A 21,644-nucleotide genomic window follows, 5' to 3' on the forward strand; every position below is an offset into this window, starting at 1 on the left:
TTTTAGTCCTCAGTGGTGACAGCTTTGGAGTGTGTGCTTTGGCTTTTACATTTCTCTTTTGCATATTCAAACATGTTTAAAAATGGTTTAACTCATTCTTCTCAACACTTACAAAACACTTTGACCTCTTCCTATCTCCCCTCTAAAATGGTTTCAGATACAAATTCAGGGAAAATAAGAGGCTATAATGGAAGAGGATTTTCAACTGTATAACATACGGAACACCTTGAGATACTCAAGAGTGATTATAATATTGTGTGTATGTGTTTTTTTTCTGGCCCTCACAGAATTCACTTAAGTGCAGAAGCCTTTTCTAGAGGGAATAGAGATGGCCACAGAAGGAAGTAATTATAAACTCAGGCAGGCAAAGTCCTGCACATACCTTTGCTGCTTGGCTCCCAGAGACGTGGAATGATGTATCACCCTCACTCTCATTTGCAGTGCTCTCCTGGGAATTCTGGGATATAATCTCTTCACCCTGAATGTGAATGGGCCAAGACAAATGGTGGGTTATAATGATCACACATGGGTCTCAAGGGGAGAAAAGCTTAAGTTTACAGGCAAGGCAAAGAAAGTCATTCAAATATGATCAAACACGGACACCAACCTGTGATCCAGCACCTAGAGAAGTGATAATCAACCCAAGGCTTCTGAGATGCTTATGGCTCTCACACAATATGTAGTTTTACAAAAGATTCATCTTTGTATTCTAGTATCATACTAGCTTCACAAGGCCAGATTGTATTGGTGACTCTTTCAGGTAATGCTCAATACGATTCTAAACTTTCTCAAATACCTTAAAGTATGAGAACGTGAACATCAACACAACTATATACAGGGCTTCCCTGGTGGTCCGGTGGTTAAAAATCCGCCTGCCAACGTAGGGAACACTGGTTCAATCCCCGGTCTGGGGATATCCCATATGCCTCAAGCACCGTGCACCACAACTATTGAGCCCACATGCAGCAATTACTGAAGCCCAAGAGCCCTGGAGCCCAAGCTCCACAAGAAGAAGCCACTGCAGTGAGCAGCCTGTGAATGGCAACTACAGAGTAGCCCCTGTTTGCTGCAATGAGAGAAAGCCCTTGAGCAGCAATGAAGACACAGCAAACCCAACAATAAAAATAATTTTAAAAAATTGAATCTTAAAAAAAAAAAAACCCACACCAATCACAAATGGCCATTTAGAGGCTGAAAGAGAGTATACTAAAGTGATTTAGGAATACCAAATCTGGATGAGGACTGTTTGGACTCAAACCCTTTCTCCACTCATATTGCTGAATGGCAAGTTACTTAACCTCTCTGAGCTTCAATTCTCATAGTAACAAGAGTATCTACCTAATAACACTGAAGTGAAGAAAGGAACCTAATTCTCTGGGGATTTATTATTTCCATGTATAAATTATGAGACTCAGATAATATAAACATGAATGAGAAGGCCTTGGAATGTATTTGAAAAATGGTGTTACATCAAAGAAATAGTATAAACAACACAAGATTTCAGCCCATCAGTCAGACAATTGAAACAACTAAGAAATGCTTACTTGTTAAAATCAGCCAGAAAAAAAAAAAATCAGCACGGAGAATAATTTCAGGAATAGAACAGATTGGTTTTAGAGTTAAAAAAACAAAACTAAACAACAAAAAAAAGTTTCTCCATAGTTGTAGAAAAAGGTTTTCCTGATCTGCTCCTCTGTGTCTGAAGCCTTTTTTACTGATACATTAATGGTATGTTTTGGTGTCTCTGCTGCTGCTGCTGAGGGGTGCAACCTGCAACCAGGGCCCAAGAGCAAAGTACCTTTAAGAGCTAAACAGTCACTTAAGAGAAAAGCAGTTTTGAGTATTGAGAGAGTGGAGCTTAGGTCACCTTCCTTAGATACTTTCCAATGCTCTCACAAAGAATAGAAGAGGAGCGTAGGAGATTATCATTGGTAGGGTCCCAGGCTTACCTGCAAGTCCCGATTCTTAAGATTGCCCAGCCAGAAAGCCTCTCTGCAATTGTTGAGGATGAGCATGGCTTTCACTCGACAAACTAACAGTTCCAGGGTCTTTTTGAGCAAAGGCACATGTTTGGTGAGTTTTGTGTCCTGGTGAATCTGAATGGAAACAAATGCAACCAATTCATCTGCATTTATCATTGTGCTTTCATGTTTCCTATATAGAAACTTTCAAATTCCTAACACCCTGAACACTGAACAAGAGCCCAAGCCCTGCCAGTACAGACGAGAGACACATCCCCAAACAGCAGTCTGGTAGAGCACTCTGAAAACTCTCCAAGCCAGGCTTCAACAAGACGTGAATCGCGAACTTCCAGATGTTCAAGCTGGTTTTAGAAAAGGCAGAGGAACCAGAGATCAAATTGCCAACATCTGCTGGATCACTGAAAATGCAAGAGAGTTCCAGAAAAATATCTACATCTGCTTTATTGACTATGCAAAAGCCTTTGACTGTGTGGATCACAATAAACTGTGGAAAATTCTGAAAGAGACAGGAATACCAGACTACCTGACCTGCCTCTTGAGAAATCTGTATGCAGGTCAGGAAGCAACAGTTAGAACTGGACATGGAACAACAGACTGGTTCCAAATAGGAAAAGGAGTACGTCAAGGCTGTATATTGTCACCCTGCTTATTTAACTTATATGCAGAGTACATCATGAGAAACTCTGGGCTGGATGAAGCACAAGCTGGAATCAAGACTGCTGGGAGAAATATCAATAACCTCAGATATGCATATGACACCACCCTTATGGCAGAAAGTGAAGAACTAAAGAGCCTCTTGATGAAAGTGAAAAGAGGAGAGTGAAAAAGTTGGCTTAAAGCTCAACATTCAGAAAACTAAGATCATGGCATCCGGTCTCATCACTTCAAGGCAAACAGATGGAGAAACAGTGGAAACAGTGGCAGACTTTATTTTTTTGGGCTCCAAAATCACTGCAGATGGTGGCTGCAGCCATGAAATTAAAAGACACTTACTCCTTGGAAGGAAAGTTATGACCAACCTACACAGCATATTAAAAAGCAGAGACAGAGGGAGGAGCTAAGATGGCGGAAGAATAGGACGGGGAGACCACTTTCTCCCCTACAAATTCATCGAAAGAGCATTTGAACGCTGAGCAAACTGCACAAAACAACTTCTGATCGCTAGCAGAGGACATCAGGTGCCCAGAGAAGCAGCCCATTGTCTTCGAAAGGAGGTAGGACAAAATATAAAAGATAGAGAGACAACAGAGCTAGGGATGGAGACCCGTCCCAGGAAGGGAGCCGCAATAGAGGAAGTTTCCAAACACCAGGAAACCCTCTCACGGGCGGGCGTGGGGTAAGTTTTCGAATCTCGGCGGGCAACCTAACTGGGAGGAAAAATAAATAAAACCCACGATTACATGCCTAAAAGCAACTCCCAGCAGAAAAGTAACCCAGACGCTCGCATCCGCCATCAGTAAGTGGGGGCTGAACGGAGAGGAGAGGGCGGCATTGCTTAGGGTAAGGACCGGGCCCGAATACCCTGAGGGCAATCAGAGGGAGCAAATGTGAGATAAAAAGCAGAGACATTACTTAGCCAACAAAGGTCCAGCTAGTCAAGGCTATGGTTTTTCCAGTAGTCATGTATGGATGTGAGAGTTGGACTGTAAAGAAAGCTGAGCACTGAAGAATTGATGCTTTTAAACTGTGGTGTTGGAGAAGACTCTTGAGAGTCCCTTGCACTGCAAGGAGATCCAACCAGTCCATCCTAAAGGAAATCAGTCCTGAATGTTCATTGGAAGGACTGATGTTGAAGCTGAAACTCCAATACTCTGGCCACCTGATGCGAAGAGCTGACTCATTGGAAAAGACCCTGATGCTGGGAGGGATTGAAGGTGGGAGGAGAAGGGGATGACAGAGGATGAGATCGCTGGTTGGCATCACTGACTCAATGGACCTGAGTTTGAGTAAACTCCGGGAGTAGGTGATGTACAAGGAAGCCTGGCATGGGGTCACAAAGAGCCAGCCACGACTGAGTGACTGAATTGAACTGAGAGTACTCTGAAGAGAATGGGAGCTGTACTTTAAGCTAAAGCAGCCTAGAAGACGTATCACCAGTATCTCTCAGTTCCTCATCATAATCTCTCATTGATCAATTATCAATGAGTTTACCTAAAATATTCTTGAACACATATTATACTGACATTAATCAAGAGAAAGTACCCCTGTTTAGTGGAGGGAGTCCTTAAAATTCCACTGTTCAGCACCTTAAAAATTTAGAAGCAGGGGAGGAAGTGAATGACAGGACCTGGGTGGAAGAATCATGGGCTTGCCAGTGACTTCACAATTCCACAGTTCTCTGCCCCTTCAGACAAAAAGTGACAAGGGCTCAACTGTATACTTTAAGTGAAAAAGTCCTTGAATGCTAAAATATTCTCACAAGAGACAGATGTGTTCCTTGACTAGGAAATAATACAGCAGAAAAGCTCTAAAAACAGCTGCTTTTAGAACTACTTTTCGGCTCCAGTAGAGTCATCACTTCCATAATATTCCTCCTGCCCAGAGTATGGTACGTAGTTACACACCCAGCAACATTCTCTCACCAAAGCCAAAGAAGAGATCCTAGAGTAAACAGGGTTATGGAGTTTGAGTCAAATTTCAGATGCAGAAGTTTCCCTCGAGACGATTACCCAATCTCAGCCAGCAACTGAGGCTTTGACCACTCTGATAAATTGCCATTGGACAGACATAGTCTCAGAAATAAAGACTTAAGAAGGGTAAAAAAGGAAGAAGGCACTGGAGCCCATGGATCTCCAAAGAGCAACCAGATTAAACCAACAATTGTGATCTGCTTTCCCTCTTACCTTGGAATGCCCACACAGGTGATGAAGCAGTCTCGTGCTCAACTGGAAGGTTTCCAGTAAGCTCAGAACATCTTTCTACAACCAATAACATGCACAAATGCCATATGAAACATTCTCATTTCATTTTACGCCCAAGATATCCTTGCATCCAAGAGTACCAAAGAGGATCAAGCCTCAGGTTCCAGCCATAGATGGATAATCATCTCTTTTTCAAACTGAGGAAGTGTTGATTTACAAAATTTTACAAGTTTCAGGTGTACAACACAGTGATTCAAAATTTTTCAAGTTTATATGGATTTGGCCCTCAAACAGAAGGAGGAGTGCTCACTGGCTGTGCTCCCCCTTTCTCTTTCTGAGCTACGAGGGACCAGCTGAATATTGTGAGTGTTCTGCAAAGTTCAACTTGGCAAGTATATGCAAGAAATCATCTCCTGGACTTGCCTGGCAGTCCAGTGGTTAGGACTCCGGGCTTACAGTGCAGTTTATGACAAAATGAGTTTTCTTTCCTTTTTCTGTAATTCCTGAGACCAGACCCAGAGAAGTACACAGAAACAAATGACACACTAATATGTGAGGTCCTGGGACTGCAGTAGCTTAATAAAATCAGGCTAAAAGAAACAACCATCCTCAGATCTGGAGCAGAAGTCGGAAGGTGGGTCCACTACGGAATATTCAGTCCTCCATGGGCATCTCTGGGAGAGCTGAAGTGACCAAAGCTAACTATGTCAACCTGTGGCCCAGAACCAGAGTAAGGGAGCTATCCCCATGGCTGCCCAGGAGTTGCTGTGGACATAGTTTCTGAACAACTATACAGAGCATGCCTTTGCTCTCTGCTCTCAGTTCTTACCCGGTGTTTTCTAAAACTGAAGTCTAGGAGTGGCATACACTGCTTCAGAAATGCTTCCACAAAGAGACGCCCATACTGAGGAAGAGAAGAGAGAAGCTGGTGAGGACCTCTAGTTGAAGTTTTTCGTGAGAAATGCCCCTGCCTGAGGCAGCATAGCATTTCCCAGACCAGAGGGTTTATTTTCTTTTATATGCAAAAAATAAATTGGAAAGTGTTCAAGAGGTTAATTCAGAGAATACAGCTTAATGTAAAGGCTAAACAGGCCTGTTACACCCTGAATTAAGCAGGCTTACCTACCGCACACACAGTCAATGTGCAGGGGTATTGCTCAGTTTGAGAATGAGGGCACAGGGGAACTGAGGGGAATCCCAGCTCCCAGAGGACAACTTAACTCTCAAAAGGAAAAAAACTGGGTAGAGCTGAGGAAGCACATGACCAACTGCCCAATTTACCCATCAGGAAAAGGACTCCCCCTTCTCAATCATCCCTCACACTGGCACCAGTGGGGGTGTGAGGAAAGAGGAAGAGAGAAGCCAGGAGACAACTGTATGGGGCACCATCTATTGGAAGGAACTGCTGGGAAAGGGGAGAAGCATCCTCCCTATTGCCCTCCTTAGCTCTTAACCCAATGTGTTTATCATCAAACCTACGGCTAATCTAGGATAGTCCCCTGGAGGATACCAGAAGGCCAGCTCCTACATCAATGAGGCCACCCACGGGCTTTAAAAAGAGGAATCACCCACTCCTTCCTTCCTTCCTGTTGACTGGGAAGGAATGGCAGGGAGTGACTACTGCTCCTTAAGCCAATCACCCTAGTTCTAAGACTAAGTTTTCAAACTCATAGGAAAATTGGCTTCTCTGGTTATCCAATTAATATAGGAAAACATATTCATGGTCTTTTCTAGACTACCTATCAGCAGAGATTCTGGAGACTGGCTTGTGGGCAAGGTATTAAGCAATTCCACTCAGCTGACCCAAAGGAAGAATCAACACTAAAGAGGGCCCAGTCTATTGCTCACCTTCAAACACGCATACAGAACAGGACGACTATCAAACACCTGGAAGATGAAGGACAAGAAACCAGAGCTGAGATCTGCTCCTCTGAGCACCCCAGCCTCTTCCCCACCGTGCAAAGCACAGCTCTGAGTGTTGTACACATGTCTAAAATGAAGGAGGCACATCAACATGTCAACAAATCAATCACAAAGGAGAATAAAGTAATCACAGTAACTGAAGTTCAAGAAAAGAGGGGAGCATAGAGGAACAAGGAATTGATTCCAACAGGGAATGTTAAGAAGATGGCATTGAAGAGATCCCAAATCTTGATGGGAAGCCTGAAGAAAGAGACAGGAAAGAAAAACATTCTAAGCTGGGGGAACACTCTGGGCAAAATCATGGAGTGGGGGAGAGCACAGAATGTAAATGAGGGATAAAGAAGACATTCAAGTTGGAAGACGGAGACCGTGGGGAAGGTGCTCAGATTCATGGTGCGGTGAGAGAGCGTGGGGGAATGACGGGGGAAGGAGTCATTAAATAGTAAATACTGTGGTACAGACTGGAAGGAGGAAGGAAGAGAAGGAAAAGACACTGCACGGAAGCAGGGAAGGTGTTGTCCAGGATGGGCAGGGCACGGGGGGGGAGATGGGGGTGCTCAACGAAGGGCGGGGAGAGGAGCTGAGGGGTCCACTTTGGAAGTCGGGCCCCTTGGCAGTTTCTGCAGTTAGCCAGTGAGATGAACAGGGAGCCTCTCCATACTCACCTTTATCAGGTTGATGAGGATACTGAAGTCTCGAACAGCCATGTTCCAGTAGAGGAGCTTCTCTTCATGAATCTGGGGGCAGCCAAATATACGGCATCTTTGAACTGCAGCCATATACTTCTTTTACCATGTTGCCACTAATACATGATTCTTGAACTACAGAACTAAACAGTGATTTAAACCAATTATCTTCCTAAAGAGATGTGGCAACCAGTGAACCCACAAGATGGTTCGGAGTCCTGCATATATATGGTATCACTAAGGTACCTTATTGAGACCCTCTAAGAAGACAACTCCTCTTCAATAACTTACAAGTCGGGAAAAGCCTCTGCAACATACCCCTGTAGTTTCTCTGATTCCCTAAGTAAGCTCTTGCTCCCAGCAGGCTAGTTCTGTTCTGGTTAGCAGGTTGCCAAGGTCTAGGACCACAGCATCTGAAATAGGCTTGTTCACCTCATGCCAGCTCACAAGTTGCAGCTGGGTACATGAGGCTGCAACCAAAAATATTTTTTTCCAGACTAGCTCTAGGGAGTCCAAGGTTACCCCCAGGAAGAAGCCAGGGAAAATTGCCTAATTCTCACTTCCAACTAGAGGAAAGGAAATCAACAACTCTTTGAAAAAAGTTCTGGATCTCAGTAAGTCAAAGGAAATAGCTTAGGAGAAAATTCTAGACCCAAGGAGAAGAGCCACTAGCATCTTCCGAATAATCCAGAGTCTGCTTTCTGAGGTGGGACAATCTGACTCACCTGCTGTGAATCTGCTGCTGTTCCAGCCTGAAGACCTTTCACTGTCTTCTCTAGCTCAGTCATCATTACTCGGAAGAAAATGACAAACGTGGTCCTAGAAGAGAAAAGTATGACACTCACACAATGATGCACTCATCACAAAGAAAGTCCTGGGAAGAAACCAGGGAACCCAAAGTGATTTCCCTCCCCACCTCTCAAAACATGCTTTCACCAGGGTCCACTTGAGGAGGATGTGAGAGCAAGAAGGATTTAGAAATGAGCCAAGAAGACGCCCTGTGAAACTATGGGGTTAATTTCACAAAGGGAGAACGTGGTGGCAGAGTAAGAGGAGGAAAGTTGTGGTCAGAAGATCCAACTTGTAAGTTTCCAGTTCCAAGCAAGCTCACTCTCTAAAGCGCATTCTCCTTATCGGTAAACAGGGGTAATGATATCTACCTCACAGATTCATCAAAAGGATCAAAAGAGATAAGGGATATAAGACTGATTATAAACTATAAAGACCATATGAATATCAGATAACCACTGATACTTTGAGACACAAAACCCATTAACTGAGACATATACGGTTAGACACAATAATCACTGTATCCTTCTAAAGGTGGTTAAAATATTGTAAAAATAATCTCACACATAAAGGGTGAAAGCACTGAAAAAAGTTTGGTGATTAAATATCCAATGTCTCTAAAAACTGTAACTACTGAAAAGTCATTCCTCAATAACATCCTTTCATATGGGCGGGGTGAGGGCTGCTTAGAGAGAATTCACAGCTGACATTCTATATGTTGAACAAACGACTGCACATACCTCCTGTATCAGAACTAGCTGAAGAGTAAGGTCGTTATTTGGAACCTACATACATTAGTATGACTCTAACTTAGGGAAAGGACTAGAGGAGAGAACTCCCTTACCTGGTCAGTGTAGGGAATGTGGACGAGGCTTCTTTAGGAGAGTTGATCAGCTCTGGGACACCTACACCAGCAATCTCCTCTATGGCCTTCAGCACACTGTCTGTGTGCTCCAGGTAGTTGCTGCATTGACAGCCATAGGAGTATGAACACACGTTACAGAATTTCTAAATCAAGACTTCTTTCTTGAGACGTATCCAGGTACTAAGCTTTAAACCAACTGTTAGCAATTATTTTATTAATTTATTTTTCACTATGCCACACAACTTGCAAAATCTTAGTTCCCTGGCCAGGAATTGAACCCAGGGCCACAGAAGTGAAAGTGCTGAGCACTAACCAGTGGCTCACCAAGGAATTTCCAGCATTTATTTTTAATAAAATAAAGATTCCAATTACCTGTCAGGAGTAAAGGAAATGATGTCTCCATAAGAAATAGTTAGACATCTTGAAAGTGATGGCTGTGTCTTAGATATGGTAGGCAATATCTGACTCATGGGTTAACAAGGCAGGATACAACAGCAGACCCCTCCACTTCCTCTATGATTTGATTTACTAAAGAACTGACAGTATAAAACAGAGCTAGAGGATCTGAAAGTCCACATATTCTAAATTACATCAATTTCACACCTATTTCACTGTGTCCAAGTTATCATCAACCAAGATAAATTTCTCCGTTTTTGACCAGACAAGGGATCCTAACAGGGGCAAATGGAAGGCTATTTGGCTTGTGGACAAAAGCTGAGCCTCTTACCCAAGCAAAGACTGGAGCTGGTCATTAGGAATGCTGCTCCTCTCTTTCTCTCCACAAGGCCACACTCGACAGAGGAACTGTTTGGCCAGGGAAGCTGTTGGTGAAACAAGACAAATTTCATTCATGGAAAATGAACTTGTTTTGCAGTCTTTGGGGGATGATTTTGCATTCTTGTTTTGAATGCAAAGAATGTTTTGCATTCTTGTTTTGCAGTCTTTGGGGGATAACTGATCAAAAAGGTTATTCTTTTACATTTACTATGAAATTCCTAGGCTAACAGACAACTTTGGGGGAAAAAAAGCTCTCATGAGTTCCTGTTCTATTAGTCCTTCTACCAGAAATAAATCCATTTCTCTAAGACCTAACATGTCCCACCCTCTTATCCTGTCTTGACACAGACATGAACCATACAGACACACAGAGTAAGGGAATGCTGTCGGGCAGTGGGAAGTCCATCTCGGGTACTCCTTGGCAGGCCAATAAACAATAAATAGTATGGACCTCCAAGATTCATATAAAACCCTCCCCCTTTAAGCAACAGGAATAATAAAGATTTTGCATTTTCTTCATGCTTTCTGCCTGTGCTGCCAATTAAGATTTATCAGTGAGATGCATTCTAAGAGCTATGTCAAAGATAGTTAAAGAAAAATATCAGGGATAGGACCAGACTTTTCTTTACACTTAATCCTGATTTCTCCTTTCTGTCCCATTTTATTAACTTAATGGCTTTTGTTTTTCTGTCAAATGTCTCAGATACTTAATAACAACAACAACAAAGGAAGGATATGAATAAACAAAAGTTAAACAGCAAATCCAGCCAAGTAAACTAACCACACTCAGTTTAAGCCATGTCAGCAGAGCTCAGACATAGCTTCTACTGGGACTATGTCCTTCTTGGTATAGTAAGAGGGCATATCCACAGTGATGGAGAGACTTGCTTGTAAAATTTATAGGGTTCTAGGAAGCCCCAAGTTTACTAGTCTATTCATGAAGGAAGAAAAGAGGATCCATCACCAATTTGTCTTTTGTTCTCAGCAGGAGCTGTAGATTTCTCCAAAATGACCATCAAAAGTCTAATGAGATAAAGAGCACACTGGAAACTGGGAATGCTGGCATGGAAATTCTGCAAGTAATGGAAGCTCTGCCTGTAAATAGACAATGAAGAAAACAAAACCCACCACAAGTATTACAGATGTGTCTAAATCCATGAATTATACAAGTCCACTGAAATGCTTGATGGTCTAAGCAGAATCCTCCTCATTTGCAAGGTGCTTTAGTAGAATCTTCTTTCAAGATCTTATAGAGAAATGTAACTTTGTATGGAGACACCCAGGGTGTAGAAGCCTGACCCAGTGTACGGGGTGCTGGCATTGAAAAGATACCCAAGTGTTAGCCTAGGCTATGCTGACTTGTGCAACCCCGGATAAATTATTTGCTCTTTAAGGCAACAGGCAACACACTGAGTATAATGTTTAAATTATGGGTTCATAGGGACAAGGTGAAAGGAAATAAGGGAGAGCTTCTGATAAATGTATCATATGTGGTTAGCTTTTCATATTCTGAAGTAATGGCAGATGAAGAAACACAATCTAAAATTGTGGTTATGAAAAAAAAAAATTAAAAAGTAAAATTGTAGTTAAAATAAAACCAGAGTCAAGTACTGATTGACTGGTGGAAAGTAAGTCAAACAAATTTAAAAGACTATACTGAAAATGAAATAAGGTTCTAAAGGCAGACTGTGGACTCAGGGATGGCCTAGGCGCTCAGGGGAGGTAGGGGAAAGACCAAACTGCTCTGGGTGAAGCTGGGGCAGAGGCTGAAGCCATACTCCCAGAGCTCCTCATCTCCTGTGCTCTTAGTCTAGGCTCCTCTTCTTTCAAGGTAAGGGAAGTGATAACTGACTGCTACCTAATTATCCAACCCAATTAGGAGACAGAGTAGGTACCTGGATAATCAAGAGTTGACTACAGATGGCTAGCACTTTCATCATCATTACCTGAAAACGCAAACTTAACAGGATGAAGGACACATGAGGATTTAGTTTGATTTATTCAACAGTTTCTAAAGCTTCAGGATATATCTGAATACATAGATGAGAAAGCTCACATAAATGAGGAAAAGGCAGTGAAAATACCAAGTTATCTCCAAGAAATCTTGCCAGTTTTATTCCTAGGAATTTCTTTAGATAGCTCTCAGGGACATGCGGTCCAGCTCACCTGAGCAGCTCCTCTATGGATTGGTCACGCTCTCCTGGCTTCAGTCGGCTAGCAAGGATCCCAAGGGCTGAGTATAGTAAATTATTATTTTGAAGTTGACAGAATCCACTCCTAAAGGAAAGGCAAGGAAAGGTGGCCGAGCTCAGTTTCAGACAGACTATGTGGACAGCATTTAAGGATCCTGGCCACTGCTCTGTACCGTCGATAAACCAACAGAAGAAAAAGTACTAAAGCACTGAAGGTATGCAAGTGCTAAATCCAGTCACAGCTCTGAATGCCAGACTAGAAGCTGAAGGACACCCAAAACAGCCTCTTCCTGAGGACCTAACAGTCCTCCTCCTAGGTTTATTTCCAAGGGGAAAAAACTCTACTCTCCACATTTTAGAGATAGCTGTCAGTATTCTCAAAAAAAAAAAAAAAAAAGGAACAATTCTGTGAAACTGCTTAAATCAATGTCTAATCCATACCACATTAAGTCAAATCTTGACAGTTCTGTCTTCTGATTATCTTTCCTACTATCTCTTCCTTTCCAAGCCAAGACCATCACTCTAGGTGAGGCCCCTATCATCATCCCATGCATGGATCTCGCCAACATCTTTTCACTGGTCTTTTTGGCTGCCTTTCCAATCCATTTAGGCCAGCATGTTGCTGCCAAGAGGATTTTTCTAAAACACTGCTTTCACTATACCATGGATGTGATCATAAAACTGCAAAATTGCCTCCCTGGACAACATTCAAATTCTTTCGCCTGACCTTCAAGGCCCAGCACAACCTGACCCCCTGGAACTTTAACTCCTCTAGAAACATTTCCGCATCACCAGTGGTAGTCTCTCTTCCTTTCCACAAATTAATTCTGAGGGCCTTTTTTTTTTTTTTCATGAATAGCTTTATTAAAGTGTAATGGACATACAGTAAACTTCATGCATTTAAAATGCTGAATTTGATCCGTGACTTATATACAAATCCAAGAAACCATCACCCCAATGAAAATAATAAACATATCTATTCCTCTCAATAGTTTCCTTGTATTCTTTTGTAATCTAGCTCTCCTTCCATCCTCCCACCCAATGAGAGGCAACCACTGAACTGTTTTCTGTCACTACATGATTATGTGCTTTTTCTAAAACTTAATATAACTAGAATCAAAGTACTACATACTCTTACAGTCTTGGTTTTTATTCAGTATAATTCTTTTTTCATCCATGTTGTTGCATGTTGTAGTGTCCACATAGAGACACTACAATTTGTTATCCATTCACCATTTTATAACATTTGAACTGTTTCCAATTTGAGGATACTACAAATGAAGCTCCAATAAATATTCATATACAAGACTCTGCAGACATATGCTTTCATTTCTCTTGGATAAATTACTACTTTTACTAGCAGGAAAATGGTTGGGTGGTATGGTAGGTGTATATCTAACTTTCTGATGAACTGCCAAATGATTTTCAAAAGTGAGTATACCATTTTACAGTCACACCAGCAGCATGTGAGAGCTCCAATTACTCTATATCCTCACCAGCACTTGGCAAGATAAATCTTTTTACTGCATCCATGCTCTAATTTTAATTTGTATTTTCTTAATAACTAAAACTGTTGCATATCTTTGCATGTGTTTATTTGCCACCCACATATCTCCTTGATTAAGCATCTGTTCAAATCCTTTATCTGGCATTTTTTTTAAGTACTGAGGATATGATAATGGCTGATCTAGGCCTTCATAGAGCTCACAGTCCAGCAGGGAAGACAGATGAACCAATAATTATAATAAAAGGTGAGAAGTTTTATCCTAAGAGTATTAGAAAAGAAGTGGTGATGAGAGAGGCAGAAAGATTTACCCAGTCTAGGGGTCAGGGAAGATGGTCCTGAGGAACTGAAGTTTAAATCCAAATTTCAAGGATGAGTTAAAAAAGACTGGGGGGTGGGGGGCAGTCAAGGAAGGTGAAGGTCCTGGCCGAAGGATGAATATGTGTGGAGCCGTCCAGGTAAATGCTCTATGGGGTGCTGAAATTATTTCAGTATAACTGGAGGGCAGAGTGCACCACAGTGAGTAGAATAGCAGGAATCAGATAATAAAAGTCCTCAGAAGCTAAGTAAAAGAGACTGAATTCAAGAGAAATCTAATGGCAATCAGAACAAAGGTGGGCTAGGATACAATCAGATTTATGTCAGGAAGATCACTTTAATTGCTGTGTGAAGGGACCAAAAGAGGAAAAGTGGAAGCAGAGAGACCGACTGTGAAGCTGTTCTAGATCTGGTGAGAGATAACAGGAGTCTGGAAGCAGTGGAGAAAGAGAGGACAGGTGGCCATCTAGATGTAATCAAGAAGATAAACTCAACAGGATTTTGTGAACGGATGTAGAACAGAGAAAGGGTAGAGAGAAGGAAAGGGACAAAGAACAACTCCTGGCTTCTAGCTCAGGCAACTGGTGGGGCCATCTGTCTCGCCAGGGAAAGCTGAAGGAGTGGTGGGGAGGATGAAGCACGCTTTGGATGTGATGAGTCTGAGCTGTCAATGACACAGCTGTAAGGAGGAGCTGAGTAGGCAGTTGGGAGTTAAATGCCTGTAGCTCAGAAGTTAAATTTTAGCCTGAATTTAACTTTGGCTGAGACTGCCCAGGAAACTTACATGAGAACAGAGAGGCCAAGACCCAGCCCTGAGGAACAAAAGCATGTAAGGAACACCTCTCTCATTTCTACTCCTGTCCATGCCATGCCTTACAGTTTCTTCCTTTACCTCCCCAAAGCCATCTACCCTCCAAGGGCCCCATGAAGTCCCACGATTTCATGAAGGCATCCCTAGACACCCTGGCTTACATTGCCTACAGCTCTTTACCACACAATCTGGAATTTATCTACAACTTGTATAGTAACAACTTCTTACAACACTCTCTCTGGTGCTATTAGGGAAAGAGTGTCACAGCAAACTAGCCAAGAATCAGATGGCTAGATTTGTTACAGGTTAGAAAAGAGCAAATCATCTGATTTTCAAAAGAGTTAATAACAGATAAAGCGTGCCAAACCAAATGAAATCATGCAGACAAAAACACTCCAGAAAGAATAAGGGTCGTATTGACACAACCTTTTGGAGTCCTTTTCTTCTTTTCTACACCTCAGTGCCTTGGTGACTGTCAGGTAGAAGCAAGGACATTCTTGATTATCTCTACCTACTATACTTGTCACATACTTACCAAGCAAAAAGCCCATGAAAAATCTGCAGTAGCCTCAGATAGCAGGAAGACATTATGTGGTACTCTTGACCTGTAATTCCGGGTCCATCAACTACACCATGATTCTCAGCAGTTAAGCACTACAAGGGAAAGGTGCTTTTAAGACTGTTGCTTTAGCAATTGCCCTCATTTTCTTTCAAGATTTTTCAGCCAAAAATGAAATCTCTTGTTCATTTAGCAATTTCTAAGTCTCTATAATGATTAATATAGGCTTCTGACCTGAAAATAGTTGTGAATGTTCTCCAGATGGTTACACATAGGGTTCAGCAGTTGAACAACCCTAAACGCGATTTCTGGGGCAGATCTCTGGTGGAGATGTGAGAATCCAATATTCCGGTTTCCTTTGCTCTATAATAAATTCAGAGTTACTAGGGAAGAAACTGTTGGATAACTTCTTTGAAACTAAGAGTTTGTTATGAGGTTTAACCAAATCTGTGCCAGCAGGTAGAGCGGAAAGAAGAAACTAGGGATATATTTTGACAGAGGAAACTCAACTCAATCTTCAAATAACCAAGAGATTGGCTTTTATAGAGTACACAGTGTTTGAGAGGAGACTTCTCTGGTAGCTCAGCTGGCAAAGAATCTGCCTGCAATGCGGAGACCCAGGTTCAATTCCTGGATTGGGAAGATCCCCTGGAAAGGGATAGGCTACCCACTCCAGTATTGTTGGGCTTCCCTGATGGCTCAGATGGTAAAGAATCCACCTGCAATGAGGGAGACCTGGGTTCAATCTCTGGGTTGGGAAGATCCCCTGGAGGAGGGCATGGCAAACCACTCTAGTATTCTTGCCTACGGAATCCCCATGGACAGAGGAGCCTGGCGGGCTACAGTCCATAAGGTCTCAAAGTCAGACACAATTGAGCAATTAAGCACAGCACAGTGTTTGAGAAGTACAAACCCCAAACTACTAATGAGATAAAGCTCACACAAAAATAGAAATCATTTAGTCTAATAAGAATGTAGACCAAATATTAAATTCAAGAAGAATCAAGTATCTGGATATTTTAAACATTTACACCTAAAACTTTCACATTTTGCTGTTCCTATCATCCCTTGGCTTCCCCAGATGCTACACGCATTTGTCCATTAGATATACACTCGAGCTTGTGGACTGTTCTAGACAGCCAACTACTATGCTGAGCCTTGGACAAGGGCTGTTTGGGAGGGTATTAAAACCAAAACCCAAGCAAAGAACAGGATTCAGGAATTCTCAGGGCATTTGGAAATACATCTTGTTTTGGATGGCTTTTTTTGTTTTCTCGGTTTTAAGAGTTCCTTTCTAAAGCAAAGTGACTGTGGGCTGGCAACAGGGCTGCTACCACGCTACCCAAAAACAATATCAGAGAAACTGACAACTTATTCACTACTAAGATGTCTTTGTTTCCAAATCTACAGGACAGGCCCTGTGCTCCTGTCTGTACTAACCTTGAGGAAGGGGACTCTCCTGGCCACAGGTGTTAGCATGTTGTCCAGCTTCTGGGCAAGATCTTCCAGCAAGAAAAGCAGTTCAGGGGGCTGAAGCTGCACAACTTCTGCAGCCTGTTACAAGAAAGGAGGAAAGAATAATTCCCAACATGCTCTAGCCATCTTCTGGGGACACAGTTCATGATTTTACTGTCTACAATGTGTAAAGTATCTGATCATTACCAAAAGGAAGGGGGGAAATTGCCCCCACCTCACACAAATGGCTGCTGCGCTCTGTCAACAAATCAAAGCCGTGCATTTCCTAAGTAAGACAAAACTTAAAACTATTAAACAGGAATGAGGCAGCATAGTTTTAGAAGACACATTTCTTCTCCAGAAATAAATGCCTCTGGTATCGCCTTCCAGCTATGGACCAGTGATGCCTTTCCTAAATACCTTGGGATTTTTTAAAAAAATGACTAATTCAAGGAAATTTTGCTTCTCTCTGCTCATTAAATAATTCTTTTGCATTTTCTCTCCCTGAAATGTTTCACTACTATTAAGATAAGACTGGCAGAATCATTGTAAGTGCATTGCACTACCAAAAACAGAACGGGTCCAATGCAGTCTCACTTCAAATTTTTCACTCAACCGTACATTTATGGAGAATCTCCAAGTACAGGCTGATGTAGAAATACTGAAAAAACAATTCATTCTTATAAAAATAAACATTCTTGTAAAAATCTATGGCAAAAATCCACACCATTTCCTATAAAAAATTTTTTTAACCTGGAAAACCTCTACCCTCTGGTGAAATCCCGTATCAAAAGGTACCTTCTCTGTGTAAATGTCCTCCACTTTCAATTTCATTATAAACACCATTCTGTCCTCAGAGTTTCACTGGTACTTGGTTCAGATCATCCACATAGCATGTACTAAGGTTGTCTGCTTGCTTTACTAAATTATGAAGGTGAGCAACATGCTGTATGTACTACTGAATTGCCAGTCTAGGTGAGTGGCAAATACAAAAAAATTACTCAACAAATATCTCATGGACACTGAACAAATATCATGAAAAAGTGACAAGAACACTGAGTAACTAGTAAACCAAAACAGTGCTGCTTTATAAAAGTAATCCAAACAGCTGGTTATTAGTAACTAAAGTAAGGATCACACCATTAGCATGATCTTCTGTAATGTCTAATGTACTATAAAAAAAACCCCGAAACTTAGATTTATAAACATCAAGATGATGAGGATAATTATTCATCTACACTTTCACATATAAAGGCTTTGGAAGCCAGGGTCCAACTTCTCCCAGTGTCATGGTGTTTTTTGTGAAACAGGAAGAGAGCTGGGGAAATTCCTGAAAAAAGATTAAGTTCTGGGATCTCAGTTCTGTCACTTACTTCAGTGTGCATTTCAGTATCTAAGATGAACTTGGTCACAAGCCCACAACGCAGAATAGAGAAGACCTCAATGTCCAGCTCTCGGAAAAAAGCATGGTAATTCTGCAATGACACTGATGTCTTTTCTTCTTTCCCTTTGAATTCCTAAAAAGTACGAGTAACCAACAGAACAAGGCTTCTATATTAATCTAATTTTAAATAAAGGTTTCAAAGTGCAGTTAAGCATTTACTTTATACAAAAAGTTACACTTCATTACATTCTTTTTACCAATTTTCTTTTACCAAGGTCTCAAAATATTCCCGAGACAGAGTACCTAATGTAACACTGGGATATAGGTTGCACATCGAGACTTTTGGTTGGTTTCCACTTAAGGATGAACTATTAGGCAAATCAAGGCACTATGGTGTGGACCAGAAAACTGTGAGCTTAGGGACCAAAAAATCTGGCTTCAAACCCTTGCTCAAGCACTTATTAACTGTATAACTTTGAACAAGTCACCTACTCTCTCTGGGTCTTAAGTTTTCTCATCTATTATATATAGGTATCAATACTAAACTTGATTTTGGGAAGATTAGAGGAGTTATACATAACAAATACTCACTAAACAACAGCTAAAGAACAGAAATAATTGGGATCCATGTGGTTTAAGCAGTTTCACAAACCAACTCTGTGAGTGGTACAATTATAGGAAATTGTTAAGTATCTGTATCAAGAAATTACTAGGCATTTCATGTTATCTCAATTCACTGAGAAGGGAATAATCTGGGATCAGAAGAGGAAAAAAGGCTAAAAGAAGTATATTTAGAATACATCCAAAGACAGAACTTGATAATTGCTACGAGATAATTCAAAGTACTCCTGGGGTGCAAAAAAGGAAGTAATATGATCAAGAAAATAATGAGAAGGACCAGTGTGTGGTAGTGATTTCGAGTCTCACCCAATATTTCGAGTCTCACCCAACCTCTGCTACTGAGAGGGTCACTCCAAGGCCTAGGAGAGTTTGTTCACCTTTCCTTTCCGTAACTTTTCTCTCTGTAAAATGCATAGGATAATGCTGGCCCTTTGCTAATCTCACTGGGTTGTTACACACCTTCATAGAGACCCATCCTTCCAATACCTTTTCCTGCTGGCTCCTCTCAGCTGGCGTAGGGTCACATTCTGAATTATCCTCCTTTGAAAGCACATCAGGGGAGGATGCTTTGCTGCCATCTGCTTTTCGTTTCTTTCCTCCTTATGTTTCAAGAGGAAAAAAGTAACTGAAATAATTAGTAATCTTGTTTGCAAAATATCACTGCCTTCAAGAAACAACCTGCTAAAGACTACCTAGAGATGAACGAGGTTAATTTTATGACCCTAAGTTACAGTTCATTGATAACCATGCTAAAGAAAGGGTTCAGTTATATAATCTCTCCAATTACTGATGCCTTGATGCACATAACCTCTAAGTCAATTCAACACAACACATAGGAGGACACAGAAGAGGAAAAGAAAATACCTGTCTTTCCTTGTATTCTGATTTTTGCTGAAATGGCAGTACTGGTATGAGGTGTTACTTCTAACGTTTCCAAGTCAAAGTTTGCAAGGGGAGGAACATAGTCTGGGGTGACTGAAACAGAACAGGAAGGTCAATGTATACCAACCATACACCACTGTTAAACTTGAATGATAACCACCAAAGTAGCTAAAGACTAGTTTCCAGAACTACCAAGCATGGCTGACTGTCTATCAGATGCTTTCAGGTCATTTGACACTAAATAAAAGATATAAAGCATCCAAACAGTTAAGAACTAAAAATAAACTTACATTCAAAATCTAAAGATAACATACAGATGGCTAACAAACACATGAAAAGATGCTCAACATCACTCATTATCAGAGAAATGCAAATCAAAACCTCAACGAGGTACCATTACACACCAGTCAGGATGGCTGCTATCCAAAAGTCTACAAGTAAGAAATGATGGAGAGGGTGTGGAGAAAAGGGAACCCTCTTACACTGTTGGTGGGAATGCAAACTAGTACAGCCACTATGGAGAACAGTGTGGAGATTCCTTAAAAAACTGGAAATAGAACTGCCATATGACCCAGCAATCCCACTCCTGGGCATATACACCAAGGAGACCAGATCTGAAAGAGACACGTGCACCCCAATGTTCATCGCAGCACTGTTTATAATAGCCAGGATGTGGAAGCAACCTAGATGCCCATCAGCAGACGAATGGATAAGGAAGCTGTGGTACATATACACCATGGAATATTACTCAGCCATTAAAAAGAATTCATTTGAATCAGTTCTAATGAGATGGATGAAACTGGAGCGCATTATACAGAAAGATATAAGACCAATACAGTATACTAACGCATATATATGGAATTTAAAAAGGTGGTAACGATAACCCTATATGCAAAACAGAAAAAAGAGACACAGATGTACAGAACAGACTTTTGGACTCTGTGGGACAAGGCGAGGGTGAGATGTTATGAGAGAATGGCACTGAAATAAGTATACTATCAAGGGTGAAACAGATCACCAGCCCAGGTTGGATGCATGAGACAAGTGCTCAGGGATGGTGCACTGGGAAGACCCAGAGGGATGGGATGGGGAGGGAGGCGGGAGGGGGGATCGGGATGAGGAACACATGTAAATCCATGGCTGATTCATGTCAATCTATGGCAAAAACCACTACAATAAAAATAAATAAATAAAAAGCAAAAATAAATAAATAAAATCTAAAGATATTAGCAATATTTGGTCACACAGTAGTTTGTTTTACACACAATTATTTAGATGAGAGCCTGAGGGAGGCTCTGTGTTTGCCCCAGAAAATCAAGCTAGAACTGTAAAACAAGTTTTCTTAATGGTCAGAGGGTATCAAGAGGCCTCTCAGCTTTACTCCTGATGATGTTCAGGAAGGTAAAGGGCACTGTAAGTTTGAAGTCTGAAGAAGCAAAGTAATTTACAAAAGCCCAACCAATGTTTTGTATCTTATTTTTTCTCAAACACCAAGGTCTCCTGGAGAAAACAATGGGAGGAAAATGGCTGTATTCATTTTTTAAAATTTCTGCTGAGCAAACATTTTCTTGTCCCACATGAGTTGGGGCAGCTGTCACTGAGTCTGGCTTAAAGGCTGTCCTCCATCTCCTCACTACTGCCCAGCAGGGTGCCCAGCGGGGACCACTCCCTTACCCGCCAAGTGCTTTTCCAGGAGTTGATGCAGTTCCACAATGTGCTTTAATCGGGTGAGCACCTTCCCCTTCATCTCGGGCAACTTCTGCCGACAGAAGGCATTTACAACCTGTAGAAGTACAAATTGTATCTGTGAACTGTTCAGATTTTAACCTCATTTGCATTATTCATCAAGAGCTAAAAGAGCTATTCAGTGAAAGGATCTGTGAGCCTAGTGAGCAATGTCAAAGTCTTCTCAGCAAGGTGTGCAAAGAAAAAAAGCTCTGTATGGGCCGATACAGGAGGATCTAACTTTTAATACCAGTTCTACTTAATCCTAGCTAAGTAACAAGGCAGAACAGCTCTGTAGCTAGGGAGTACA

General features: G+C 41.5%; 1 protein-coding gene across 4 annotated transcripts in view; it reads right to left on the bottom strand.

The window, feature by feature from the left end:
* FANCD2 (FA complementation group D2) overlaps nucleotides 1-21,644 on the bottom strand; it is a 51,659-nt gene that overhangs the window by 1,148 nt on the left and 28,867 nt on the right. For all 4 annotated transcript variants that reach the window (XM_061127955.1, XM_061127957.1, XM_061127953.1 and 1 more), the window contains exons 26-43: nucleotides 21,284-21,392; nucleotides 19,592-19,702; nucleotides 19,214-19,326; nucleotides 18,096-18,239; nucleotides 16,708-16,821; nucleotides 15,502-15,630; nucleotides 15,244-15,362; nucleotides 12,050-12,160; nucleotides 10,848-10,978; nucleotides 9,834-9,927; nucleotides 9,086-9,205; nucleotides 8,178-8,271; nucleotides 7,432-7,503; nucleotides 6,692-6,730; nucleotides 5,673-5,747; nucleotides 4,826-4,900; nucleotides 1,950-2,096; nucleotides 383-478 (exon numbers count right to left, since the gene is read on the bottom strand). In XM_061127955.1, the coding sequence (XP_060983938.1) occupies nucleotides 383-478; nucleotides 1,950-2,096; nucleotides 4,826-4,900; nucleotides 5,673-5,747; nucleotides 6,692-6,730; nucleotides 7,432-7,503; nucleotides 8,178-8,271; nucleotides 9,086-9,205; nucleotides 9,834-9,927; nucleotides 10,848-10,978; nucleotides 12,050-12,160; nucleotides 15,244-15,362; nucleotides 15,502-15,630; nucleotides 16,708-16,821; nucleotides 18,096-18,239; nucleotides 19,214-19,326; nucleotides 19,592-19,702; nucleotides 21,284-21,392 (1,893 nt within the window). The remainder of the gene's footprint in view (nucleotides 1-382; nucleotides 479-1,949; nucleotides 2,097-4,825; nucleotides 4,901-5,672; nucleotides 5,748-6,691; nucleotides 6,731-7,431; nucleotides 7,504-8,177; nucleotides 8,272-9,085; nucleotides 9,206-9,833; nucleotides 9,928-10,847; nucleotides 10,979-12,049; nucleotides 12,161-15,243; nucleotides 15,363-15,501; nucleotides 15,631-16,707; nucleotides 16,822-18,095; nucleotides 18,240-19,213; nucleotides 19,327-19,591; nucleotides 19,703-21,283; nucleotides 21,393-21,644) is intronic.

The sequence above is a fragment of the Dama dama genome, chromosome 24, assembly GCF_033118175.1.
Source record: "Dama dama isolate Ldn47 chromosome 24, ASM3311817v1, whole genome shotgun sequence".
Classification (NCBI taxonomy): Eukaryota; Metazoa; Chordata; class Mammalia; order Artiodactyla; family Cervidae; genus Dama; species Dama dama.